Genomic DNA, 22,023 nt, shown 5'->3' with positions numbered 1-22,023 from the left:
GTGCAACAGCAGTGGCATATGCACACACACACAAACACACACACACAAACATACACGAAGGCGGAGAGACAGATTCTCACATCTTATCTGTATCTGCAAACAGACGAGCAAATCTCACTCTCTGTGTTCCTATATCTTCCCCCTGCTGCTTCTCAGACATACACACGCGCACGAACGTCATTCCTCAGTCAACACAAACATGAGATGAAGTTGAATTTGTACTTCCGCTTCTTCTTCTTCTTCATATCCACTTCCAGTTCCCTTTCTGCTTGCATTTTTCTTCTACTCGTTTTGGCCTCAGGCTGAAAAATCAGTTCTCATACTTTTCTTGCAGGGTATTCAAGTTATGGCAGGATTTTCGAGCACCGATGGGATAATTACCGAATGAAAATCAAATCTTTATTCGTAAAGACCTCTGAACAACTAGCAACAGATCGTATTGGTATATATTATTATTTTTTATTTATTTAATTACTATAATTTGATTCTTTGCGTATGTATTCGATGTTCGTCTGATGCTTCCCCTAGTTACATTTCTCTGGCAGAGTATTCCGAACTTCTCCGTGTCCCTTTGGAACGTCCTTTCTTGTTTGTTGTAGTTGTTGGTGTCTCTCCACTGATTTGTCGCACGACTTGAATTTCTGATTATGCCGCCAGCTTCAGCTGGGCATGAATTTTCTGTTCATGTGCATTAAAAAAAAACATAAAAATAAAAAAAAGTGGGAAAAAAACAACAAAAAATAATTTCAAACACACGGACGACGGTGAAGGGCCATTAATTATGCGTAAATGAGCTTAATGCATCAATTAATCAAATCAAAGGCGGCACCGGCCAATGGGCCATTTCCACGGCCAGAGTTGCAGCTCCAATACGGGATGCACCAGTACCCAGTGCCCAGACCCAGGAGCCACTGTGAGTCAGCTCCAGCTTCTCATCCTTGTCCCTGCGTGCCTTTGTCGTGTCACACAAAAGCGCGAACTCGCGCCGCAGAATAACCTAACCTAACCCAACCGACTCTCCATTAGCTTTACGGTGGTCACACGTCCCTTTAGAGGACGTAGAGGTTGTGGGCGTGTTCGTGGGTTGTGGGTTGTGGCAAGAGCGTGGGAGGGTGGTTTAACGGTCAACATAGTCCATAGCAATGAGCAACTGTTAGATATTGCCTTTTTGTGAGTTATCAGTCAGTTTTTGTCAGGGCACAGCAACGAGCTTGACGAAAGCTTTGCAACAGATGGCGCTGTATAAATGGCACTTAATGTGGCTGCACTTTTTCACATATTTCAATCGATGTGGCAATCTTGGCAAATTCAAAAGAAAGCTATCGAAAGCTTAACAAAAAATCGAATTCAAATGCAATATATTACAAACGAAAATTAATTAAATTATTTGCAGTTGTAAAAAATTCTTTTATAAGCTTGAAACTTCTATGGAATATTTATAGGAATATTGGTACCCACAGAGTATGAAGTTATCTCTTTTTAGTTTTGCTAGTTTTCTGCTGCATTAAAGCTCTTGCCCCGTCATGGTGTTATCAAATATTAAGCAGCTGTGAAGCGGGCCATCTGAATGTTAGTAAGCTGTCCGAATTATGTCAAATCAATGGGAAAGTTTGGCGAAAAGCAAACTCATTGCCAGGAAAGTTGTTCAGCCGCAAGCCACTTCAAAACTGTTGCATGCCCCTAAGCTCACACAAACATGCAACCACCCATCTTCACACACATCGGAAACAGTTGGAAAACACACAGCTATGTGTACGCCTACACATATTCATGCATATGCATGTAAACCTCATCTCGTAATATGCGTAACGACCACCAAAACTATTCAAGATGCATAACGGAGTGGCTCACGTAGTTTTAGTTGCGGTCAGCTGGGGCTCATTCAACTCTGAACGATGGGGCTGGCCTGAACGCTGATGCTTGAGTTGATCTTTAAACTTTAATTATGGGCGGGTCATTAACAGCCTGATGGGGCGGCACCAACCACCAATTACCGTGTTGGCGTCGGCCTGGGCACCCCCCATTACCCATTTAGTCTGTCTCTGCATAAGCTACCGACGCTTGGCAACAACTTACAATATGTGAATATATTTTTATCAGGACGCCCCAAAGTATGCTGTGACTTTCCGAGCGCTCGAGTCCTCAAGTGTGTGAGTGTGTGTGTGGCAGTCAAAGGTGCTGAAGTATTTGTGAGTGAGTGTGTGTTTGCTGTCAGGGGAAATTAAGCAGACCTTAAATGACAAATTTAAGAGCGTTTAATTGGCTCGTTTGCAAATGTTTTAGTCAAGTAATTATCTTTCTAAGCCTTAACATAACCTTCTGCATAACCTTAGTTGAGTGTTTAATTATAAATTTACGTACATACATATGTACATTATGTACATATGTATATATGTATGTGCATACATAACAACAACTGATGTTGCTGCTGTTGCATCAATTGTTCAAAATGAAAAGCACTACAACATCAGTATGCTCTTTAGAATTTATTTTAAAAATATAATTATAATAGTTCCATTAAAACTCATTCGCTATGTGCAACCACAACAAAGTAAATGCATAAATTATCATCCATTTCCATTAAGAATACAATTTTGTTTGTTCATATTTACTGTTTGCTGCGCATTTCCAACATTTCCAAAACGGTTTATAATTTTTTGCTAGAATTTTAAAATATAAATCAATGTTAGTCGACGGAAAAGCTAATTAGTTTGATGCTGGCCATAATTCACAGTCAGCTCCATCACCTGTTCACAAATCAGTTAATTTTGTTGACTATTTGGTAAACAAGAAATGTGTGCCAGTACCAGGCTCTCGAACCGAGGCAGCCCTTTGAAGTGACTTTGTAAATGGAAATTCTATTAGCCCGCCCGACCCAGCCACGCGACTTGTAGGCAATATCTTATAAATCTGGAGGTCTAAAGACCGCATTGATTCAACGACAAGCGGCGACAGGCAAATAGCTAATGTCGACAGGAAGTCAAAGGAGAATGTCACAATGGGAGACGAGTGACGAGAGACGAGACGGGAGACCATCACCATAGGCAGTGGGAGGCCATGTGTATGGCAGTTTCTATTATACTAATGCTATTAATATCACACCAGGAGCAGTCGTAATAGCTTTAGAACATTTCCCTACAGCCTGTCACGGGTGGGGGGGCGCGGTTGGAGGAGACTACAATGCCATGGCCATGGCCATGTTATGTGTCTATGCAAAATATATTGCATTATGCTGCTAACCTAATAAACATATAGCAAGCAAAGGCTGCAAACTCTGTTTGATTTATTGTTGTACAATTCTTTTTTATATATATTTTATCAGAATTGCTGTTGCACACCCGCCCGTGTCTGGACCATAAACGGGCAGGCCCTAGTGCCAACCATAAAACTCATGGGTCGAGCCATACACATATCTGATGGGCCGCCGCCACATCCAGTTCTAGGCACTTTTATGTCTCACAGGGCTGCAGTTAACCCCATGCCAGAGGCTCCATCATGTGCTGGGAGTTTTTCTTTTTGTTTGCTAAGAGTGTGGCAAAAGCATCCGTCTTGAGTTGGTTCTGCTCAAAGCTGGCGCAATTATGCGATGGCTCCATTGGGTGTCATTCGGCGAAAGTGCTCACTGTTTTGGCTTAACTGTGCTTAAAGGCTTAAAGCTGCCCGATTTCTAGCCAGTTAATTTAAACTTTTAACATTTTTGGCACATCATTCAATTTGCTAATGGATCCAATGGAAAGCGGTCTTAATTTCACAACTCGTGTAAATAAAAGCCCTTTATTAGTATATATACTCATACTCATGCAACTTCCCTGCCACATTGCACTGATAATTATCAGAATTTCAGAATTTTATAATCAGCTTAAGTGTGGAAAAATGTGTAAAAAAAACGTTTATTTTACAATTTTTGTATTGGTACTGTACTTACGCCGCCACATTGCCACAGCTGCAATCAGGTGCAGCAATCAGGTGCGTGATTGAATAATTGTGTAAATATAAATTTAACTCGAATCGGAAAAGCATTTAATAAGGGTTCAAAGGGTGGTGTCAAATACAAATAACTGCCAATGAGTGGCGGTCTGTCACCTCGCTCCGGGTGAAACCCGTGCAGACAGCACGCTTCAATTTCTACATGTGGCTTAACAGGTGTCCAACCAAATGAAATTGAAGTGCATTAATAGCCGTTTGGTTTCGACACTCCTGCTGTGAATGGCAACAGATGGATGCCCTGCGTGCCCTTAGCCATAATTTAGTTGCTCTTTGGGTGGAAAGCAGTGAATGCCAGACAGCATTCAGCAGTAAATCAAATTGAATGGTGAACTTCAAATCGGACTTCAACAGAATTCGGCAGTGAACTCTGCCATAATTAAAGCGATAAACAGTGTGGGGGGGGGAGGCGGGTAAATGGCCTGGAAGGCAGATTAAAATCCATAAGTACAGCAGACTCTGGAAAATTATGTTCCGGCCATGGCCAATACAAACCGAATGGAAATTCTGACATCATAAGCCTCTAAGACTAAGAACGGAAATGGACATGACTCTGACCTCGAATGTTCGATGGCTTTTCGTGCTAAACACTCTGGCCTCAGTCCAATTAAGACAGCAGGAGCAGAGGTTACATTTCACCCGTAATCGCATTATACCACGCAAATAAGCAGCAGCAGCCTGATTTAGCAGCCTCCACAATAAAGATATAACACCATAGTTCTGGTTAATTTTCTTTTTGGTAAAAGCTTATCAATTAATAATTCTTACCAAGTGCTGGCACCAAATCCTGGGTATTTCCTCGCTTTTCAAAGAAAAAGATGACTTTCATTATGCACATTTCGTTTCGTGTCTTGTCATAACTTACGCCCACGTGGTGCCACGGACACACTGGCAACGCTCAACTGACCAAAAATGGTTTGTTGCATGCATTACGCATACGCCCCTGCTGGCAGGTGAACAATAGGGGCGTCAGAAGCATCACCAGCAGCAATAACTGTAGCAGACAGAGTGGGGCCATATCCTGATGCGAGTAGAATGCCAAAACTGAAACTGAAAATAGCAACAGCTGGAAAAATTCCCATAATTGTCAAGGTCCGTGATGTGAGAGCAGAAAAACGGTTGCATGCATTTATTCATTCACAGGCACAGGCACAGCCAAGGCCTTAGCCGGGGCTGCTGCTTTTGTTTTTACTGGTTGTACTCATGCCAGTTGATGTTGGCTGATGATTGGCTATTGCTATTGCTACTCCTCTGTTGACTCAGATGCTGCCTGAGTGCACTCAAAGGACGGGTTTTTTTTTTGCCAAATGGGGCTCAGGTTCCGTTTTTTTTTACTAAAGAGCTGGAGGAAAGCGAAAATGGAAAAAATGTATTTGTTTCCTTACTGCGTTCCTCTGCATGAATATAGGGGAATACCTTTTCGGGCTACTGACCCTGCTACAATTGTAAACCCATGGGGAGAGAAGGTCCTGATAACTTTTCCCAAAAGACGAACCTTTCATCATCAACCAACAGCAGAGCATCTGCTGGAATATACATAAAAGTCACTACATTTCAAAAGTTGTATATACGTGCCGTGGCAATGATAGGCTACTTTAAATCATTTTAATTCAGAGAGTTTTCAAAGCTTTCTCCTTGGCAAGTAATCAATCAGGCACATCATTATTCGGAAAATAAGTAAGAACGCCATGAGGTCTATCACGATAATTCAGCATAATTAATCATCAAATCTCAGTTAAAGCAATAATATTTACTCGCAAAGCACATAATTAAATAGCCCTAGTCGGATGAGTCTTGCATTAAAAGATGAGTACATTTTCACACTAGCTTTTCAGTACCTTCCACCCTTTGAAGTACTTAAACCTTTTTTATGTGGAGAGCAAATACCAAAACATGAGCCGAAAAGGCAAATTAAAATGTTTACACATTTAGCATATAATTTGTTTGCACTCGACGAGCGCACAGCAAATGTTTTGTACGAGTACTCGCCTCGTAATTGACAAAAAAAAAGGGCCAGAACCGAACTGTGAGTCAAATGAAAATAAGATGTTGCCGGAACAACCCAATTGTATGCTGTGCTTTGCTCTGACCTTGGTAACTTAGTGATAAACAAATTAAACATGGCTGGACATGGGCTCTGCCAGAGTGCCTTCTCTTGTATGGCTCAAGGTTCCTCATATGGGAATGCCGTGGTACTGTGTCATTGTCCTTTGCGTGCTGCCGAAGCAGCTTATGCTGCTGTCAAGGTTACTGACTGCAAAAATATTTCAATTAGAAAATCGCTGTCGAGAAAGTTCTGCCGTGAAACTTTCGCCTACAACTTTCACCTTACTTTTGACTGTTTCATTTTATGTGCTGCTGGGGGAACTTTCAAGGCTTTTCTTTGTTCGTTTGCTGGCAATAAACTGTTGAACAACTGGAAATCGGCTTAAAGTTTCATTCTAAGAGCAAATTGATGCCTAATTTATGGCTACAAAGTGCAACTGCAATGGGCCTGGTCATCGCCATGAAAAAGGAATAATAATAAAAGGCAGAGGAATGAGTGCTGACTGACTGACTGGCTGGGTCCAATTTCCCGACTTGCCTGTCGTTACTGAGCGACATTCTGGGCTGCCTAAACACGCTTTGAATGTCTACATTCAAGCAGAAATCTGTGGCTTCAAAGCTGTGAAAATTGCTTACATTGAGGGGCATCTAAAATTTCATAGAAAATTGTTAGTCCAAGGAGGAGTTGTGGGCAACTTTGTCCGATACACTACGAAAAATGTTGAGTTGAGTTTATAGAATTTGCCATAATTTTCAAGGCAAAAGTAGGCCCTCAACTCATATGTATATTTTGGATATACGAGTATGCCTTAAGGCCCATTCAAAAGGCAGCTTACTGATTACTGTTTGCTTAAGTAAAGTAAATTTTTGTTGCCTGCAGCATTCAGAGTGGGGACTCTGTTGTGTTCCACATTGACCTCTGCTCTCAATGTATTTCTCTTTACCTTTATGCAGCTGGGAACATTTTCTGAAGCAATTCAGGGAATTTTCCGTACCTGTGGAGTGGGAGTTGCTTTTGTTCCACCACTGCCCCCCAATCAGATTGTCGTCTTCCATGAACTGACGTCTGCCACATTTTAATTGCGCATACGCAATGTAAGCCAGGACCCCCCACAAATATGTGCCGCAAATTTCAATTGAGATATATGGCACCGGCAAGAAAAGGGAATGAAACATGTTAAGCATAATCCACTCGATAATGGCATGCCAATAATCTGAATTGAATTCATTTATTAATGTCTGCCGGCGATGTGGGGCGCAGCCAGAGGCAGGACGAGATCCAGAGCAACAGAATAATAATTTAAACATGCTATGTAAATTTGCCGTGTGGCCTGTGCAAAAGGCCCAAATAAAGCTCAGCCAGAGAGCAGATGTAAGGTATCAAGCAGAGAGCACGTGATGGCATTAAACCGGAGGCGCTAGCCTCCAGCCTCAGTCACAGCAGCACGCACACAAAAAACACGCACACAGGCCGCTGTAAGATAAATCAATGTTTGGATTTCCTGGAACATTTAAGGGGGCCAACAGGAAAAGTTGAAATTTGTTTGGAGTGGCCTCCAATTCGGCTCTTCACGTTTCACATCAGCAACGAAATCTGCTTCTAATTCCACACAAATTAGGCACAAAAGAAGTGAAATTTACCTGAAATCAAATCAAAGCAAATGTATATTAAATTGCAGCATCTCCACCCCGTAATCAATGAGGCTAGCAGTCTATTTTTTTCCATATTAAAGCTGTTAGGTAAGGGCATAAAATAAATCCAAAAGGACAAATAATTTGGGAAGTCACGGAGTAAAACTTTAGAGCAGAGAAGCTAGGGAATTTTATTTTATTTATTATTTTCAGAGCTACCTAGCACGGAAATATTTAACTTCAGGTGAAAAATAAGTAATTTCAAGTCGATCAAATCGATTTAATCCTACAAACAATTGCCTCTTATTTCATTCCTATATGAATCAATTAAAGCAAAGAAGAAAAAACTTTACGTAATCGTATTTTTATAGCAGAGTATCGGATTGAACATTGATTGATTTAGAATTCATTGGAAGACTACTATGCTACATAGTCTCAGTGGCTTGCAAATAATATTAATTGTAGTTGAATATTCCGCATTCTTCAATGCTTTTCCCTTTCGAATTGTTTGCCTCTATGCGAATCTCTTACTCAAAGACAATCGCAGCGCAGTGAAATTGGTTGGTTCTGTACAAATGTTTACCTTTGGAAATAGCAAATTTAATCTTGGCAATGGTCCTGCTATTGTTTCGGCGCAAGTGCTCAGCTATGACTGGTGCAGACAGACAGAGGCTGCATGTGCCATGTTGCATGCGTGGCAAGGGGCTCATTTACAAAGACGAAAGGTATCCGCCTAAGCCATCACATCACGCTGATTACATTATGTTATGTACACTGATGGCTGGATGCAAGCATCGATCTGGCAGCTACAAGAGGCCATGAGCACGCATTCAATTATGTCCATGTCATCGCAGTAACCTCAATGCCAGCCAAATCATCTACAACTCATCCTCGAACACAGGTATACAAATGGAAATAGCTACATACATATGTACGTGGACTATTGCCTGTGTGGCTGTTTGCACAATTCGAGTTACCAACATCGATATGCAGCTATTTGGTGCTGGGTCTTCCTTTCCAGACGTCTGCCCTACAGAGGACCAGATTTGTTTGCAGCACAAATCAAAGCATCAAACGAACACAACAGAACAAAAGTGTATGGTTGTGCCAGCGCCTTAATGTGCAATTATAGTAGTTGGCAGATCGAATGAAGGAGAGCACATGACTAAGCATAGACCATTTCAAAGAAACTGAAACTGTATCATTTTAAATTCAATTTTAAATTCTCTATTGACATTTGCTCCCTTTCTGCTCTCTGCCCTCAATTGCGATTGCAATCATTGCTGCTGCAATACGAATGGAGACAGCCAGCCAAGCCAAGCTTTTAACTAAATGAATTCATATCCAATACACATGGGAAAATGGTACTACGTAAATACAAAACTCGAAATGTTTACTAAACTTAATAGTTCACTTAGGGGTTCAGTTTAAACATCCACATTGCAGTGTTCACAGCGACCATTGACGATGGTGTTGCCGCCTCTTTGATAGAAAGTGCCTCGACCTCTGTAGTTCCCTCCGCCGCCGCCTCGTGAGATGACTACATTGCCATTGCTGTCGGGTGAGGAAAAACTGCGATACTCCTGGCCATCCAAATACACTGGATCTCCGTTGGGATTGGGACCTGTTTCACCAGAGAATGAAGATTGGTTTAATTAACGATTGATCAAATGCTAGAGATCAAATCAAGCTTACACGTCAGGCAAACGCCATTCACCACCACAGTGCTGGGCAAAGCTGTAAGTGATAAACAAAGAACAATCAATTAGCAGTGTAGCTGAGTTGCAATCTCATCAACGAGCTTACCGCCGATCAAAGCCGGAATCAGCGCCAACGAGAGCAATGCACACGTTAAGTACTTCATGATAGAGTCAACCTCAACAGCTTACTGTCCCACCTCTCACGCTGTTTATATAGGCTTAGCAGTCGCTCAATCGAAATCGAAATCTTAATCAAATTTGCATATTGCGATAAGCATTGCAGTTCACGGCAGTGCGCTGCTTTTAATCTACACTCGTATTTTTCAGTCGAACTTCAAATCAGAAACTCTGTTGGAACGTATTGGGGATTTTCCCTATACATATTGATAAACTAGCACGTAATTGATTTCCCTGAAGCTTGTTGTACAGTTAACTTATGATGTGCCGGACAGACACACCCCAAAAAAAAAAAAAATGTAATTTATTACGTTGAAAGTTGTACAAGTATTCCAGCATGAATGGCAAACAATTCCAGGTAATTCTAGCTCGTAAATTTCCCCATCTCGGGAGCTGAATAAAACTTGTTTCACCCCCAAAAGTCGTGACTGATGAGCACTGAAGCCTAACCCCCCAGAAGGTAGCGCATCTATGGGACTGCCTGACTGACTGATGGACTGCTAATTGCTTTGCCCAATGCTCATTGATTACAAAGGTATATTCATCGCCACAAGCACTACAATTCGATGTTAGACTCTTCCAAATAGAGCCACATAAATGTGAATGCATATTTAATGCAAAAGTTTGTCTCTCAACAGCGATTATAGCCATTAGCTAGCGATCAAACAAATTCTATGCATTTTGATGCATCAATAAAATGAACAGGCATCGCTTAGTCGGCATACTCGACTGTACAGCTCGCAATACGTTTTCGAAATGTATCTCTGGGCATTTCCCTGCGACGATTATGGCTGACGTAGCGGCCTGTCTATATTATATTTTGATGCAGCGATAAGGTTCGCTGGGATCCACAATGGGCAGCGTATATAAGCGGCTGCTGTGAGGCGCACTTACCCCAGACCTGTTCGACACTTAATCATGAGACATTCGACGGCATTTGTGGTTCTCGCGCTCTGTGCTTTGGCTCTGACCGAGGCAGCGGTTTACATTGGCGGCGGCTGTTATGACTGTAAGGCAATCAGCACCGCAATAATAGAACAACACTCATAACACTCTGATTCCAATGGTACTTTCAGGTAACCCGCCCGGTGGCCAAGGTCCCGGCATCTATACAGGCGGCGGTGGAGGAAACAGCGGAGGCCGTGCACCCAATAACTATTATAATCAAGGAGGCGGCCGAGGCGGTGGCAGCTCTGCAGGCGGCAGTGGTCGTCCAGTTTACTCCGGAAACTTTGGTCCAAATGGATATAGCGGTGGCGGTCGAGGCGGTGGTGGGGGCTATAGCAATGGTGGTGGTGGCGGTTATGACGATGGCGGTCTGACGCAGGTTATACGATATGATTAATGCTGTCGCAATTTGGTTTAGCTCTCAGCCGCAAAGCAGCAGAGGCTGGCTAGCTGGCGGGCTTATAGTTAGTTAAGTAATTTTAGCTAAACTAAAAAAAGTGATTCTTACAATTGTACATATAACAGATGTTTCTTATGTTAAGTTCCGATGCGATTTATTGGCTAATGAAATTTGTTTTCAATTTTTACACATTCAAGAACCTTTTAAACAAATTTTTTTATTGCATATAGACGTACGATTAGGAAGATGAGATGCACTTTGTATATACTTGCTTGACCTCCAGAAAAATTCTCATTGATTTTAAAATAATCTGGAAAAAAAATACTGTGTGGCAAATTTGTCTGAAACTGCAAGCAAGCTTTAAGGCAAAACTTTCTTACCACACACACACTGCAGGAAGGCTATTGAGTTATAATCGACTGAAGTACCATCATTGTTTTCATAATCCCACAATAGCTCAGGAGCCCAATCTATAATCCTGGGCTGTTTCAACTTCTGGGCGGAGCGTGGTAATGCACAAGCAAGGAAAGCGCTGCAGAGTTTGGTTTTGAAAAAGAACCAAATTGCCAATAAAGCTGAGATGAAAGAGTAAACTGTAAGGGGAGGCAGGCTTAGTTGGTTTATGCTCCGTTTGGTTCATTGTCTACTTAGTTCACATTCCCCTTATATCTAAAAATATCTGGTTCCAATGTTATGTAGTATATTTTGTCGTCACACCAACCATTAAAGGCTTAGCTCGTACATATTACAAAGTTATTTTGAGTAGCACAAACGTCAGAGCACGCACCAAATATTATTTATAACTTGCCATTTGAATGCCATTTATTGCATTTAGCCTGAGGGAATTAAAGAAGAAATATGTGCAACATCAAAATTGATTTAGTTTTCTTGTAAAAACTACTACCCCCATTCACCCCACCTCCACTGCTTTTGCCTTACTAAGTGGAAAACTTCTCTCCGTAAAAGTGCATCCGATCTCCAGGGAAACCGGGAAACCTTTAAACCAATATTGAAAGTATTTCTTGATTTCATTCCGCAGCCAAAAGGCCATAAATTTCGCTACCAAATGTTTTTTAGCCAGGGTGTGTCTGGGCCACTTATTGGCTAGCCAGTTGAGCATTTGTTGCTCGATGCTTTTATATGAATTTCACCCTTGGGAAAACGCTCCCAGTTTTCTATGATTTATTGCCGAGTGATTTTATATATTCACATCTTTGGACTTTTGCTTACCTTCTTCGTTTCGTGTGGAACTAAAATGAACGATTTGTTTTTCGTGTAATTCTAATTGGGAATTTATTAAAGCTGGCATAGAAGACTTTCAACTGAAAGTTGAATGCCTCGACTGTAATTAATGCACGACCGAAACCGAATTTCGCAAATATATAAAATGGCCGCTCTTTAATTTAGAAGCTGAACAGAATGGCCAAATTATATGGTTTACCTTTCGACTGACGGCGCGCAGCTAAAATGTATCTGGAAAAGTTTGAGTGGAATTTATTAGATAATTGTTTTGGAACCATGGCAACTTCTGGCTCTGGGGCCTGAAGCTGAGGGCAGGGAAGCGAAATTGATAACCATTTCAAAGTTTGAGGCAGCTCTCAATTTTTCGGTATTAATTATAACACTGGTCTGCTTGTTAAATATGCGGCGCATTGAATTTCCATCGGCCAAAACCCCAGTAACCTTTGTGCATAACCCACTCCACTTAATTGACTCAATTAAAAGTTCGATTCAGAACCATTCGAGGGCTCAACCCCAACCCATTCATTCAGTAGAAATTTTTGGGAGACAAGGGCCTTGAACAGCGCAATTTTGATGACAGATTTAAGGCTTTGATTTGTATTTACTGCGAGCCATTTCGAGCCAACACTTGCTATGCCAATGGTCTCTAGCTTAATACTAGTTTATGTGTATGCTTAATTCATCTTTTATCTTCCTGTCTTCTTTGCCTTTTAATTAATGTTATTTCTTAGTTTGTTATTATTTTTAGTTCGGATTTTAATTCCACAAAGCACTCCATGATGAGAATTTGCAGACTTAAATAGGCACAAATCCACTAAAGCTCAAAAGCTACCACACACAATTACACAGTGCTACAAAATTAAAACTTTCGAATGTTTTTTTACAAGACCTAGTTTAATTTTTAGAGCCGCTTGCCATCTTTAAAATTTGCAACACAACCCCAAAATCTCTCTCTATATTGGTAGCGTAAGAGGGTACAGCACAGTGTTATTAGTTGTAAGATACAACGCACATCCTCTCTCCTTCAAAGAAACCTTTTCTTGTAAGAATTTAATTTTCCTGTATTATTTTTTGTGTTTATTAAATATATTCAATATGACTTTAATATGATTTTACAGAGTTAAATAAAATTATTAAAATTAGATTTGTATATTTTACCATAATTCTAACCTAATAATAATTGCTAGGAAAAACAATTCAAAGTAGCAATGTTACATGACCACCCGAGGCAGCACTTTTGGCATCTTTCACTTAGCTCGCATGCAAATGGCAGCCTACCTTTTCCCAAAAAAAAAAGTAACTTCTCTCGGTTTGGTTGCTGTACAAAAATGCAGCTTGAATGAATTTCAAAGACAAGGTGAATCGAGGCATCATTTCATGGAGGTATTTCCCGTGAATGCTGAAAAGAAAACTGCGTTCTTCCAGCTAATTTCATTCTGTTTTTCTACGCTATTTCACTTACCTTGTGGAGCAAAATGTCAAAGTTAGCTAAAATAAGTACTTAGCTACGGTGACAGTCTCGGTAATGGAGTACAGCCATTAGTGTTCAATTTTCATGTTGCAGCAGCCAGTAGGAAAATTAACGTGGACCAGCGACCTACAACAACGTTAGCAGCATCCAGCAATGGATGGAGCCCGTAACCCACAAGAGCGACTCTTAACCGTGTTGGGGAAAAATGTTTTTCTTTGGTAACTTTGTGTGCAACAGCTGCTTCTGGGGGAATGAGTTTGGCCCTCATATGCGCTGGATATGTTTGGCGGGTAGCAAGTGGCTTGTGTTCGGATTTCACTTTGAGTTTAGGTTGCGAGCTATCAGCTACTTTCATTTGCTTTCCATCGTGAGGAGTATGCACTAGCCTGGACGTTGGGGGTTGTTTCATTTATAGCATCGCTGTCGCATGTACCTTTGAGGGCGAATGCAATTAAACTTGTCATCGGTGAGCAACAGATTGGAGCCGATGACCTAGTGTGTGCTCTGATTGCAGTGGAAAAAAAGTTCACTAATATAGTTGGCAAATAGTTGAAAGGTTGATGAGACACGTGCGGTAGTATTTTCCATTACTCGCTGCCCTTGTGCATTGAATAAAGTTGATTGGTATTTCGTTAGTGGCTGCTGCAAAGCATTTAAAACAATTATGGAAATTCGGAAACAAAAGCAAATAATTTAAGTTATTAGCCTCGGTAACAGGTAATATTTGTTCGTACAATTTCCATTCAAGAAATCTTATCTGCTCTCTGATTTTATTAGACAAGAGCTGAATGAGAATTGATGAGAAACCTTTAAGCAGAAATAGTTTCCTTAGAATTTGTTTATCCGTCTCAACTTTTTATTGCAAATTTCTTGATTTCACGGAAAGTTACCCTTACTGCCACTATGCACCACGGAGAGAAACAGAACAGAACGCTTGGAAATATTATTGGCTCTAACACCTGTAAAAATATTTTATTTTCAGCTTCCATAGCTTCCATCCAAGCGCCGGTCAACAAAGAACGGAATGCTTGGTAGAATTTATTTGCATTCAGCAATCACTCGACCCGCATTCTCTGTAGCCTAGGAAAACGAAGCGTAGTTGAACATCATGAATGATAAATTTATTTGAAATATACATTTAATTTAACTTAGCAGACTACAGACTTAGCAGACTACAGACTTAGCAAACCAGTGCCGCTTTCCGACCCCGTGACCCACCCAACCATATCCAAAAATACACCACCGAGAGAGAGAGAGAGAGAGAGAAAGTGAGGTAGGGAGCTCGAAAATGCTTGGCATTTTCATTTGGACAACCGAAGGACAACCAAAATATAAAAACTCAATCTCAAACCACCATATCCAGACCGCATGCATATCCACACCCCACACCCAAATCCACACACACTCACACACACATCCACTAACCCATAGACCCACAGCACCACCACCCGCCCACATTCATTTGTTGAGCTTTGATTTACGGCAGAAGTCGCACCACAAACAGAATCAGCAGCAGGGTCAGCTGCGTACCGAGCCATTGGCGGGCCAGTCGTGAGGCTTGTCCGCAGATATTCTCGAGAATGGCGCAGTTCCTGAAGTGCTTCTCGTCGGACAACATTTTGGCCGTTTCCCGTGCAAACTCCGCTGAGTTCTTGTAGCACTTGTATCTCGCACTGTTATAGATGCAATTCTCGTAGGCGTAGCGGGCACTGAGTGAGATGACAAATGGCCATTAACCATTCGATTTGCAATATCCAAGAACCACTTACCAACAGAATTCCATAAATTTTTCGCTGGCATTTCGCGTCCCATCGTGTACCTCGTCACTGAGGATGCTCTCGAATTCGGATGTGCAGCTGACCCAGTCCAATTGGATGTAGGCGAAGCAGTCCTTGTGCCTCAGGTAATCTGCCAAAAACCAAGCAACATATAATGGATAATGTTACCCGACAATTGAAGTACTGTCTAGTCGCGAGTCTTTTGTTCGAGCTTTGTCCTTGACTTAGCGGGATAATCTCATGGGGTCCTTGTGTGTGTGTTTATCTCAGTGTGTATCTCACTGTTGAGTACTTTGCGCCTCGGGTGTGCTTATGTCTGATTCAGTCTCGGCTTGCCAAATTGATTTCCCACCTGGCGTCGCTATCCTTGTGTGTATCTTACCTCGCTGAAAATCCGCATCGCCGCAAAATTTATAGAAAAATCGACGGGCTCCTTCCACATTGTTTTTAAAGGTTTCCAGCTTCCGATCGTTTAGGCAGCGCTTCGAGTAGGCATCAAAGCATTGCATGCCACGGTTAAAAATGCTGCAAAACAAACATTTGTATGTAGTCCCATTTCAATGCAATAATTGAGTTGAACGCTGATTGATGGGGGAGCCGGAGGCCCCAGAAACACACGAAACATGGCCCCCAAATACTGTTGCCAGGTATTGGTACTCCCACACAAAGGGAACTCACAAAGTATTTGCTTCGATACCGACAGAATGCGTAAATAAATAATAAACTTAACAAGGAAGCCAACAGCTTCAAACGCTCTCTTGAAAATTGTCCCTAGCTTGGACCTTTATTGCTACTTGACAGAAACTTGACACGATTCATGAAATTCCAACACTTTTGCTGACTGCACCAAATCAAATTTAACCAATTTTGTTGCTAAATCCAATGGGATATATGCAAAAAAGGGAAAGCGGCTGGTTACACTAGGACTTGCTCTTTTAGGACTCCCTGCGTTCGCCTTCTTTTTTATATGCCCTTACTCAAAAAGAGTTAACGCATAGAAGGAAACGTTTCCGACCCCATAAAGTATATATATTCTTGATCAGCATCAATAGCCTAGTCGATATAGCCATGTCCGTCCGTCTGGTCCGTCCTGCTTAGCGCCTAGATCTTAGAGACTATAAGAGCTAGAGAAACCAAATTTTGTTTCCAGACTCATGTGATATTACTCACTGTTACAAATGTATTTCAAAATTTTCCTACCTATTTATATACTGACTGAGTACGTGTATAAAAGTAGAGTCGCGTCTAAAGAAGCGAGTCACACGTTCCTTCTCGTTGAAGATATTTTGTAACAAGAAAATGAGGTTTTGTTCCGTGCTAATATCCAACATTTAAACTAGCAAGCTTAAGCCCAGCGCCTTCCCATTTTTAGGAAGTCGAATGTTGAACATGTAAAACATACAAACTTTTATCTATAGTTACAACAGCAGTTTTCTTTACGAACTTTGCAAACTTTCTTGCTTGTTGTCTACCTTAATAATTCAGCCAAAAAAGTACTCCATTTTGCAAGAAAATACGAAAAAAAAAAAAATAAATAAATAAACGTTGAACACCAATCAATCGACAATTCTGGCATTGGAACCGCCGACTGCAGGTTATCCTGAGAGTCACTGACAGTTTCCGTCAATCACGTATAAGGATGCCCCCCATTGTGATTGGATCAGACTTGGGATGCGAAACTGTATCTATCATCCAACAGATGGAACGACCCACAAGACGAGAACGAAGATGTATAAAAGGGACTCCCCAGCGGAAATGGTAATTGTTATCCGATTTGCTTGCATTTCTGGCTGGGGAAAAAGTTTTAAGAATTGTAGCAGTTTTAGATAAGATTGCTTTAAAGTTTTTGCCGCCATAACACAATTAATGAAATTATTTCAGTTTTAGAAGGCAGCTTCCTAGATCCAGGTGCTTATCCACACGCTTGCACATTCTCTCAGAGTAGTACAGTGTACGACTGATTAATAATGGCAGTAATTAATTGAACAATTAAATAATTGTTTGAATTAAATCGTTTTAGGTTTGAGTCCGTAATGTATCCCTAAACCTTAATTAGTTAATTATACGCCTGAATATAGTTAATGTAGTGTCAACACACAACATAAACCAACATAATTGATTTCAAAGGTCTCGAATTAATTAATTCAGATTGACACTTAAACTTGAAGCAATTAATCAGGAAACTTGTATCCTCTTAGCGGCCCTGGCAAGAATTTTCGAGGAGGATATCGTTTCTTGTCGCTTAAATAAAGAAAGCCCGAAAGAGTGCTTTCGACACCCTCTGGCCCTGGCCAAATATGAATTAATTAAATATTGCGCTGGGTGTCAACAGCAGCTTGAGTGGGTCAATCAATAATCCGTGAATGCATCCCATCGATGGGCCCCTGTCTTAATTTCTCATACGCATAATTCACATGCACTTCTGGAAGCTGGCTATCCGACGGTCCCAAGCTGATTGCTTACTTGCACTTTGTCGTGATGTCCCTCTTGCTGATGACAATTTTGGTGTTCTGCAGAAACTCCATTAGATGTGGTGGCAAATCCTTGAAGCACTCATCTACCATTCTCTGCGTGCTACCGCACTCCTCCGGCAGAACGGCCGTCTGGGCGCTGGCCTCATTTTGGGCAAGGCCGGGAACCGCAATCCCAATCAGTATGATTGCAAGCCCGAAAACTATGAACGTACAAGAGTTGCTTACGCACATCCTTAAAGGACACTTGTTGCCACGATAATGGATAATAATTGACGGGACCTGAGCTCTCGGGGCAAGTCAACCGAACGAATGCTAACAGCGAACTGTGCCGGCCAGTCACAAGCATCGTCTTTAAAAGGACTGCAAGAAGGATGATTCTCTGTAAATGCTGCTGTTAACTGGATGTTTGGTGGCGCATGCGCGTCTACAGACCTAGACACAGACCCAGCAGCACGTGTTTCCTCTTTTGTTTACATTACAAAGGCAAGCGACTTATTCCTCTCAGCCAGCCAGACAGACAGACAGAGAAAATCTCTTGGGTAGGGAATTTGCATAAATTACTTTGTATCTTTCTGTGACTAGCGGATGTACACTTGTCGCCCAATTTGCCATCGTTTCAAGTCAAAATCGAAGGATTGATTGAGTCCTTGTCTCCAGCTGCACTTCCTGCCTGGGGAGCACAAACAAGCTTTCCTAACCGCACTTAATTACTCACATTTCTTTCAAGTGTTCTCCCGTGTAATGGAATTCGCAATAATCACGCCCTACTCGTGTGATTTTCCTGAGACAAATCCTGGCATGAATATTGCGCCCAGTGTGTAATTAAGTTACAATTGTTACTTTATCTCCACATACATTAAACGTAAAACTCACACACACACAGAGAGACAGAAATCTTAGACAAAACCGAATTTCCCTATTGCTTGGTTGCTTGTAACATTACTCTGGCTCCAAGAAATTTGTGGTTTCCCATCATAGATTTCTTGATTATGTCGATTGTTGGGTTTCCAAGTCTTCATGAAAATTTACCCGTAAATAGATTGCAAGCTAATTAAAATGATATAACGTACGTACATGTGTGTATGGTTGGGAATTCCTTTGTCAAAGAAGAAGCATTGGTTCCCACATGTATAAGTGAACAGCCAATTCTTAGAATCCACGTTGGTTTGTGGAAATATTACTTCTGGTGACTGTAAATATGTAATCTAAGCAGGGCCGTTGTCGTTAAAACTTATTTCAAACAAAAAATCAGTTGTAAAAAGTGGCAGCACTTCAGGGCTGCCACCTAATGCAAACATCACCAATCAGCTGTTCCAAGCAAAACAAAAAAACCAAAACACGTGTGGAATTTTGTAAATTTTGTAAATAAACTAATATTTGAGCGCCAATTCGATGGATACGTCTTCTAGTGAGTCCGCGCCAGACTCGGAGCCGGAGGCGGTCAGTGAAGATGAGAGCCAGGTGAAACAAAAAGTGCTAGGTTTGAGTTGCTCCAGCTAAATGATAATCCATTTTAGTCTGCAATACGTGAAGACCTTAAGGGCATGTCGTTCGAGGAGATTATGCAGCTCAAGGAGCAGCTGGGCGCCAAGGTATACAAGGAGGCGGTGCTGGGCAGCAAGAGCGCCCCGGCAAAGCAACGGAAAACCAAAACCGACCTCAAGCGTCTCAACAAGAATCGTCCGCGTGAGATGAGCTCCAGGAAACAGGTTCCCTTCCTGGGCGCTGAGCAGCGCGTGGAGCGCAAAAAAGACGTTGAGCTACGGGATCCACGATTCGATGAAAAGTCGGGCGACTACAACATTGAAACCTTCAAGAAAAACTACAAGTTTGTTGCTAAAATACGTGACAAGGAAGTTGGCCAGCTAAAGAAGCAACTGGACGACGTGGGTGATGCCGAGGAGAAGCAGAAAATCAAACACACCATGCAAAGGCTCATCAACAAAAATGTGGAGGACAAGCGGTGGCACCTCAAGCAGCGTTCCTTGAAAAAGGAGCGTGACACCATCCAAAAGTCACATAACGCCGGACAGCAGCCTCACTATCTCACCAAGAGTATGTGCCACTATATCCTGCCCTAACAGGGTCATTAACATATTGTTCTATTGTAGAGGAACGTCGTGCCAAGGAGCTGGTGGCCCAGTTCGAGCTGCTGAAGAGCACTGGAAAGTTGAACAAGCATTTGGAAAAGAGGCGCAAGAAGAATGCGGCCAAGGACAGAAAGCGGATTGGCCTGGATTAGAGTTTCTTTAGCTATAGATGTATATTAACGATTAAACAGTTTTCATGCTGAACACCCCCTAACTAACTAGCCCGTTCGCAGCATCTTTGCCTCTCGCTTCTCCTGGAGATCACGTCGCTGCTGCTCCACAATGGTCTTGCGCTCCTCCAGGAACTCGCCGTAGGCCGCCGGATCCAAGTCGCGTACCACCTTGATGCCACAGGTGCGCGCAATGCTGATGAGCATCTCACACATTTGCTGAAAGAGTTCAAATGAACTTTTAGTTTCCTTGGATCAATTCCTGCGCCATGTGGACTCACCTGCATGGATAGGAGTGCATTGGGCGGATCTTGGATCTTTATGGCTGCAATTTCGTACAAATGCTTGAGGGTAATCATGCCGGCTACTTCCTTGCCAGGTGTCATTGTGCCCCGCTGTATCCCCGCCGCCTGCTTCAAAAAGAAAGTCGCCGGCGGATGGTGTATGGCCAGGTCGTAGCTGCGGTCGCTGTTTACAGATATGCGGCAGGGCAGAGGCACGCCCTCCCTCATTTCCGCTGTTTTCGTGTTAAAGTCCTTGCAGAATCCAGCTATGTTGATGGCACGCTGTGAATTACCATTAATCAGCAACCGAATGTGCTATGTTTTGAGTGCTCTACTAACCTGACCCAGCATGGGTCCTAGTGGCGGACCTGCTGCCGCCATCCCGGCGGGTATGTTGGTCTTCAGTCTGCTCGTATGCGTAACCCGATCGACTGTCTTCTTCAGGGATTTCAGTTTACCGGCTGCCTTGGACATTTTAATTGAATTATTTCGTTAAAATCGCTGCCCGTCCTGTGTTATGCAAAGGTGTTGATAAAATATACCGACTGACACTCAAAAATATATCGAAATATACCATAAATATACCGTAAATATACCGACGGACACGATAAGATGCGTTGATATTCCTCGATTTTGATATTCGGTTTAATATTACTAGCTATTTGGCACTGTCAGCCCCAAACAAATAATTTTATCCGATAGATACATAAATTTTGTTCAGGATTGGTTAGATTTTAGAACTCTTTTTTATTGGATTGTTTACATATTAAGGTTCAAACAAAAACGGCCAAAGCATAAAACTTAAATGTTGACTAAATGTTACGTCAGTGTTGCTGGTCAACCAAGTATCTTCTATGCGTATGTACTTTTGTATACCTTATTTCTTTTAATTGGGATTAAATGTTTTGTTCCAAGCTCCATTGAAACATTATTTATGATTTTATCCTAGATTGACATGTTTTTTTACATATTAATGCACATGTTTGTGTGTTATAAATACATTTATCCCGGTTCTGATACCTATTATTGGTAGTCGTGAGCTGCAAAACTTTGTTAAAATCTTTAGAACAGAGACTGAGTAGTTTTTGCATTAATTGGAACCTGAAAATTCAAACAATATCCCAAGTCCATAATATCCATTTTCCCAAGGTATGCAGATTGTTGCTCATTCCGTGCCAAAGTCGCACAACAATGCTGCTACTTCATTTCCCCATGTTGCTAAAATGTATGGAATAAAGATTCATTGTTGCGTCATTCCATACGCGTTCCCGTATGATACATTTGATTTGTATGGGAAATATTTCAGCAGAAAATGAGGGGAAAGTCTCCACAAAAACACTCAGTAACCAGTAAATAACAAAAAAAAAAAAATTAATAATTAATCATTTTTTTAGCCCGATACTATCATGATAGTATCGATTGTTTTTTTCAAAACATTCAAACAACGTTCAAACAAAAACGACCAAAGCATAAAACGTAATTGTGTAGTTTGGAATTTGGCGTTCATTTTGAAAAGTATCTGAATACATTGGAAAATAATTGGAACTTAATTATATACTTATACCGATATACCGAAATATACCTTGCCATTATTAAAAAAATACAATATAATGACGGACACGACATT

At 41.5% G+C, this 22,023-nt stretch overlaps 5 protein-coding genes across 5 annotated transcripts; 2 read left to right on the top strand and 3 right to left on the bottom strand.

Annotated features, from left to right (window-relative positions):
• Nucleotides 1–8,866: 8,866 nt before the first annotated feature.
• Nucleotides 8,867–9,578, bottom strand: LOC111069432. Its single transcript, XM_022359499.2, has 3 exons — nucleotides 9,469–9,578; nucleotides 9,358–9,399; nucleotides 8,867–9,286 (listed from the first exon to the last, which is right to left on the bottom strand). The coding sequence occupies exons 1-3, from the start codon at nucleotides 9,524–9,526 to the stop codon at nucleotides 9,090–9,092; spliced, it is 297 nt and encodes a 98-aa protein (XP_022215191.2). The 5' UTR covers nucleotides 9,527–9,578; the 3' UTR covers nucleotides 8,867–9,089.
• Nucleotides 9,579–10,426: 848 nt separating this feature from the next.
• LOC111069431 (putative glycine-rich cell wall structural protein 1) lies at nucleotides 10,427–11,074 on the top strand. Its single transcript, XM_022359498.2, has 2 exons — nucleotides 10,427–10,548; nucleotides 10,616–11,074. Exons 1-2 carry the CDS (start codon nucleotides 10,458–10,460, stop codon nucleotides 10,882–10,884), a joined length of 360 nt encoding a protein of 119 aa, XP_022215190.1. The 5' UTR covers nucleotides 10,427–10,457; the 3' UTR covers nucleotides 10,885–11,074.
• A 3,688-nt stretch (nucleotides 11,075–14,762) lies between these two features.
• Nucleotides 14,763–18,212, bottom strand: LOC111069425. The gene is made up of 4 exons (XM_022359493.2): nucleotides 17,842–18,212; nucleotides 15,761–15,903; nucleotides 15,370–15,508; nucleotides 14,763–15,309 (listed from the first exon to the last, which is right to left on the bottom strand). Exons 1-4 carry the CDS (start codon nucleotides 18,081–18,083, stop codon nucleotides 15,078–15,080), a joined length of 756 nt encoding a protein of 251 aa, XP_022215185.1. The 5' UTR covers nucleotides 18,084–18,212; the 3' UTR covers nucleotides 14,763–15,077.
• Nucleotides 18,213–19,150: 938 nt separating this feature from the next.
• Nucleotides 19,151–20,140, top strand: LOC111069411 (ribosomal RNA processing protein 36 homolog). Its single transcript, XM_022359469.2, has 3 exons — nucleotides 19,151–19,313; nucleotides 19,370–19,907; nucleotides 19,964–20,140. The coding sequence occupies exons 1-3, from the start codon at nucleotides 19,245–19,247 to the stop codon at nucleotides 20,092–20,094; spliced, it is 738 nt and encodes a 245-aa protein (XP_022215161.2). The 5' UTR covers nucleotides 19,151–19,244; the 3' UTR covers nucleotides 20,095–20,140.
• On the bottom strand, nucleotides 20,086–20,934 carry LOC111069412 (39S ribosomal protein L11, mitochondrial). Its single transcript, XM_022359470.2, has 3 exons — nucleotides 20,736–20,934; nucleotides 20,394–20,678; nucleotides 20,086–20,331 (listed from the first exon to the last, which is right to left on the bottom strand). Exons 1-3 carry the CDS (start codon nucleotides 20,868–20,870, stop codon nucleotides 20,161–20,163), a joined length of 591 nt encoding a protein of 196 aa, XP_022215162.1. The 5' UTR covers nucleotides 20,871–20,934; the 3' UTR covers nucleotides 20,086–20,160.
• Nucleotides 20,935–22,023: the final 1,089 nt, after the last annotated feature.

This window comes from Drosophila obscura, unplaced genomic scaffold (genome assembly GCF_018151105.1).
Source record: "Drosophila obscura isolate BZ-5 IFL unplaced genomic scaffold, ASM1815110v1 contig_150, whole genome shotgun sequence".
Classification (NCBI taxonomy): domain Eukaryota; kingdom Metazoa; phylum Arthropoda; class Insecta; order Diptera; family Drosophilidae; genus Drosophila; species Drosophila obscura.
The sequence above is the reverse complement of the archived record's forward strand: the minus strand, read 5'-3'. Positions and strand labels throughout refer to the sequence as shown.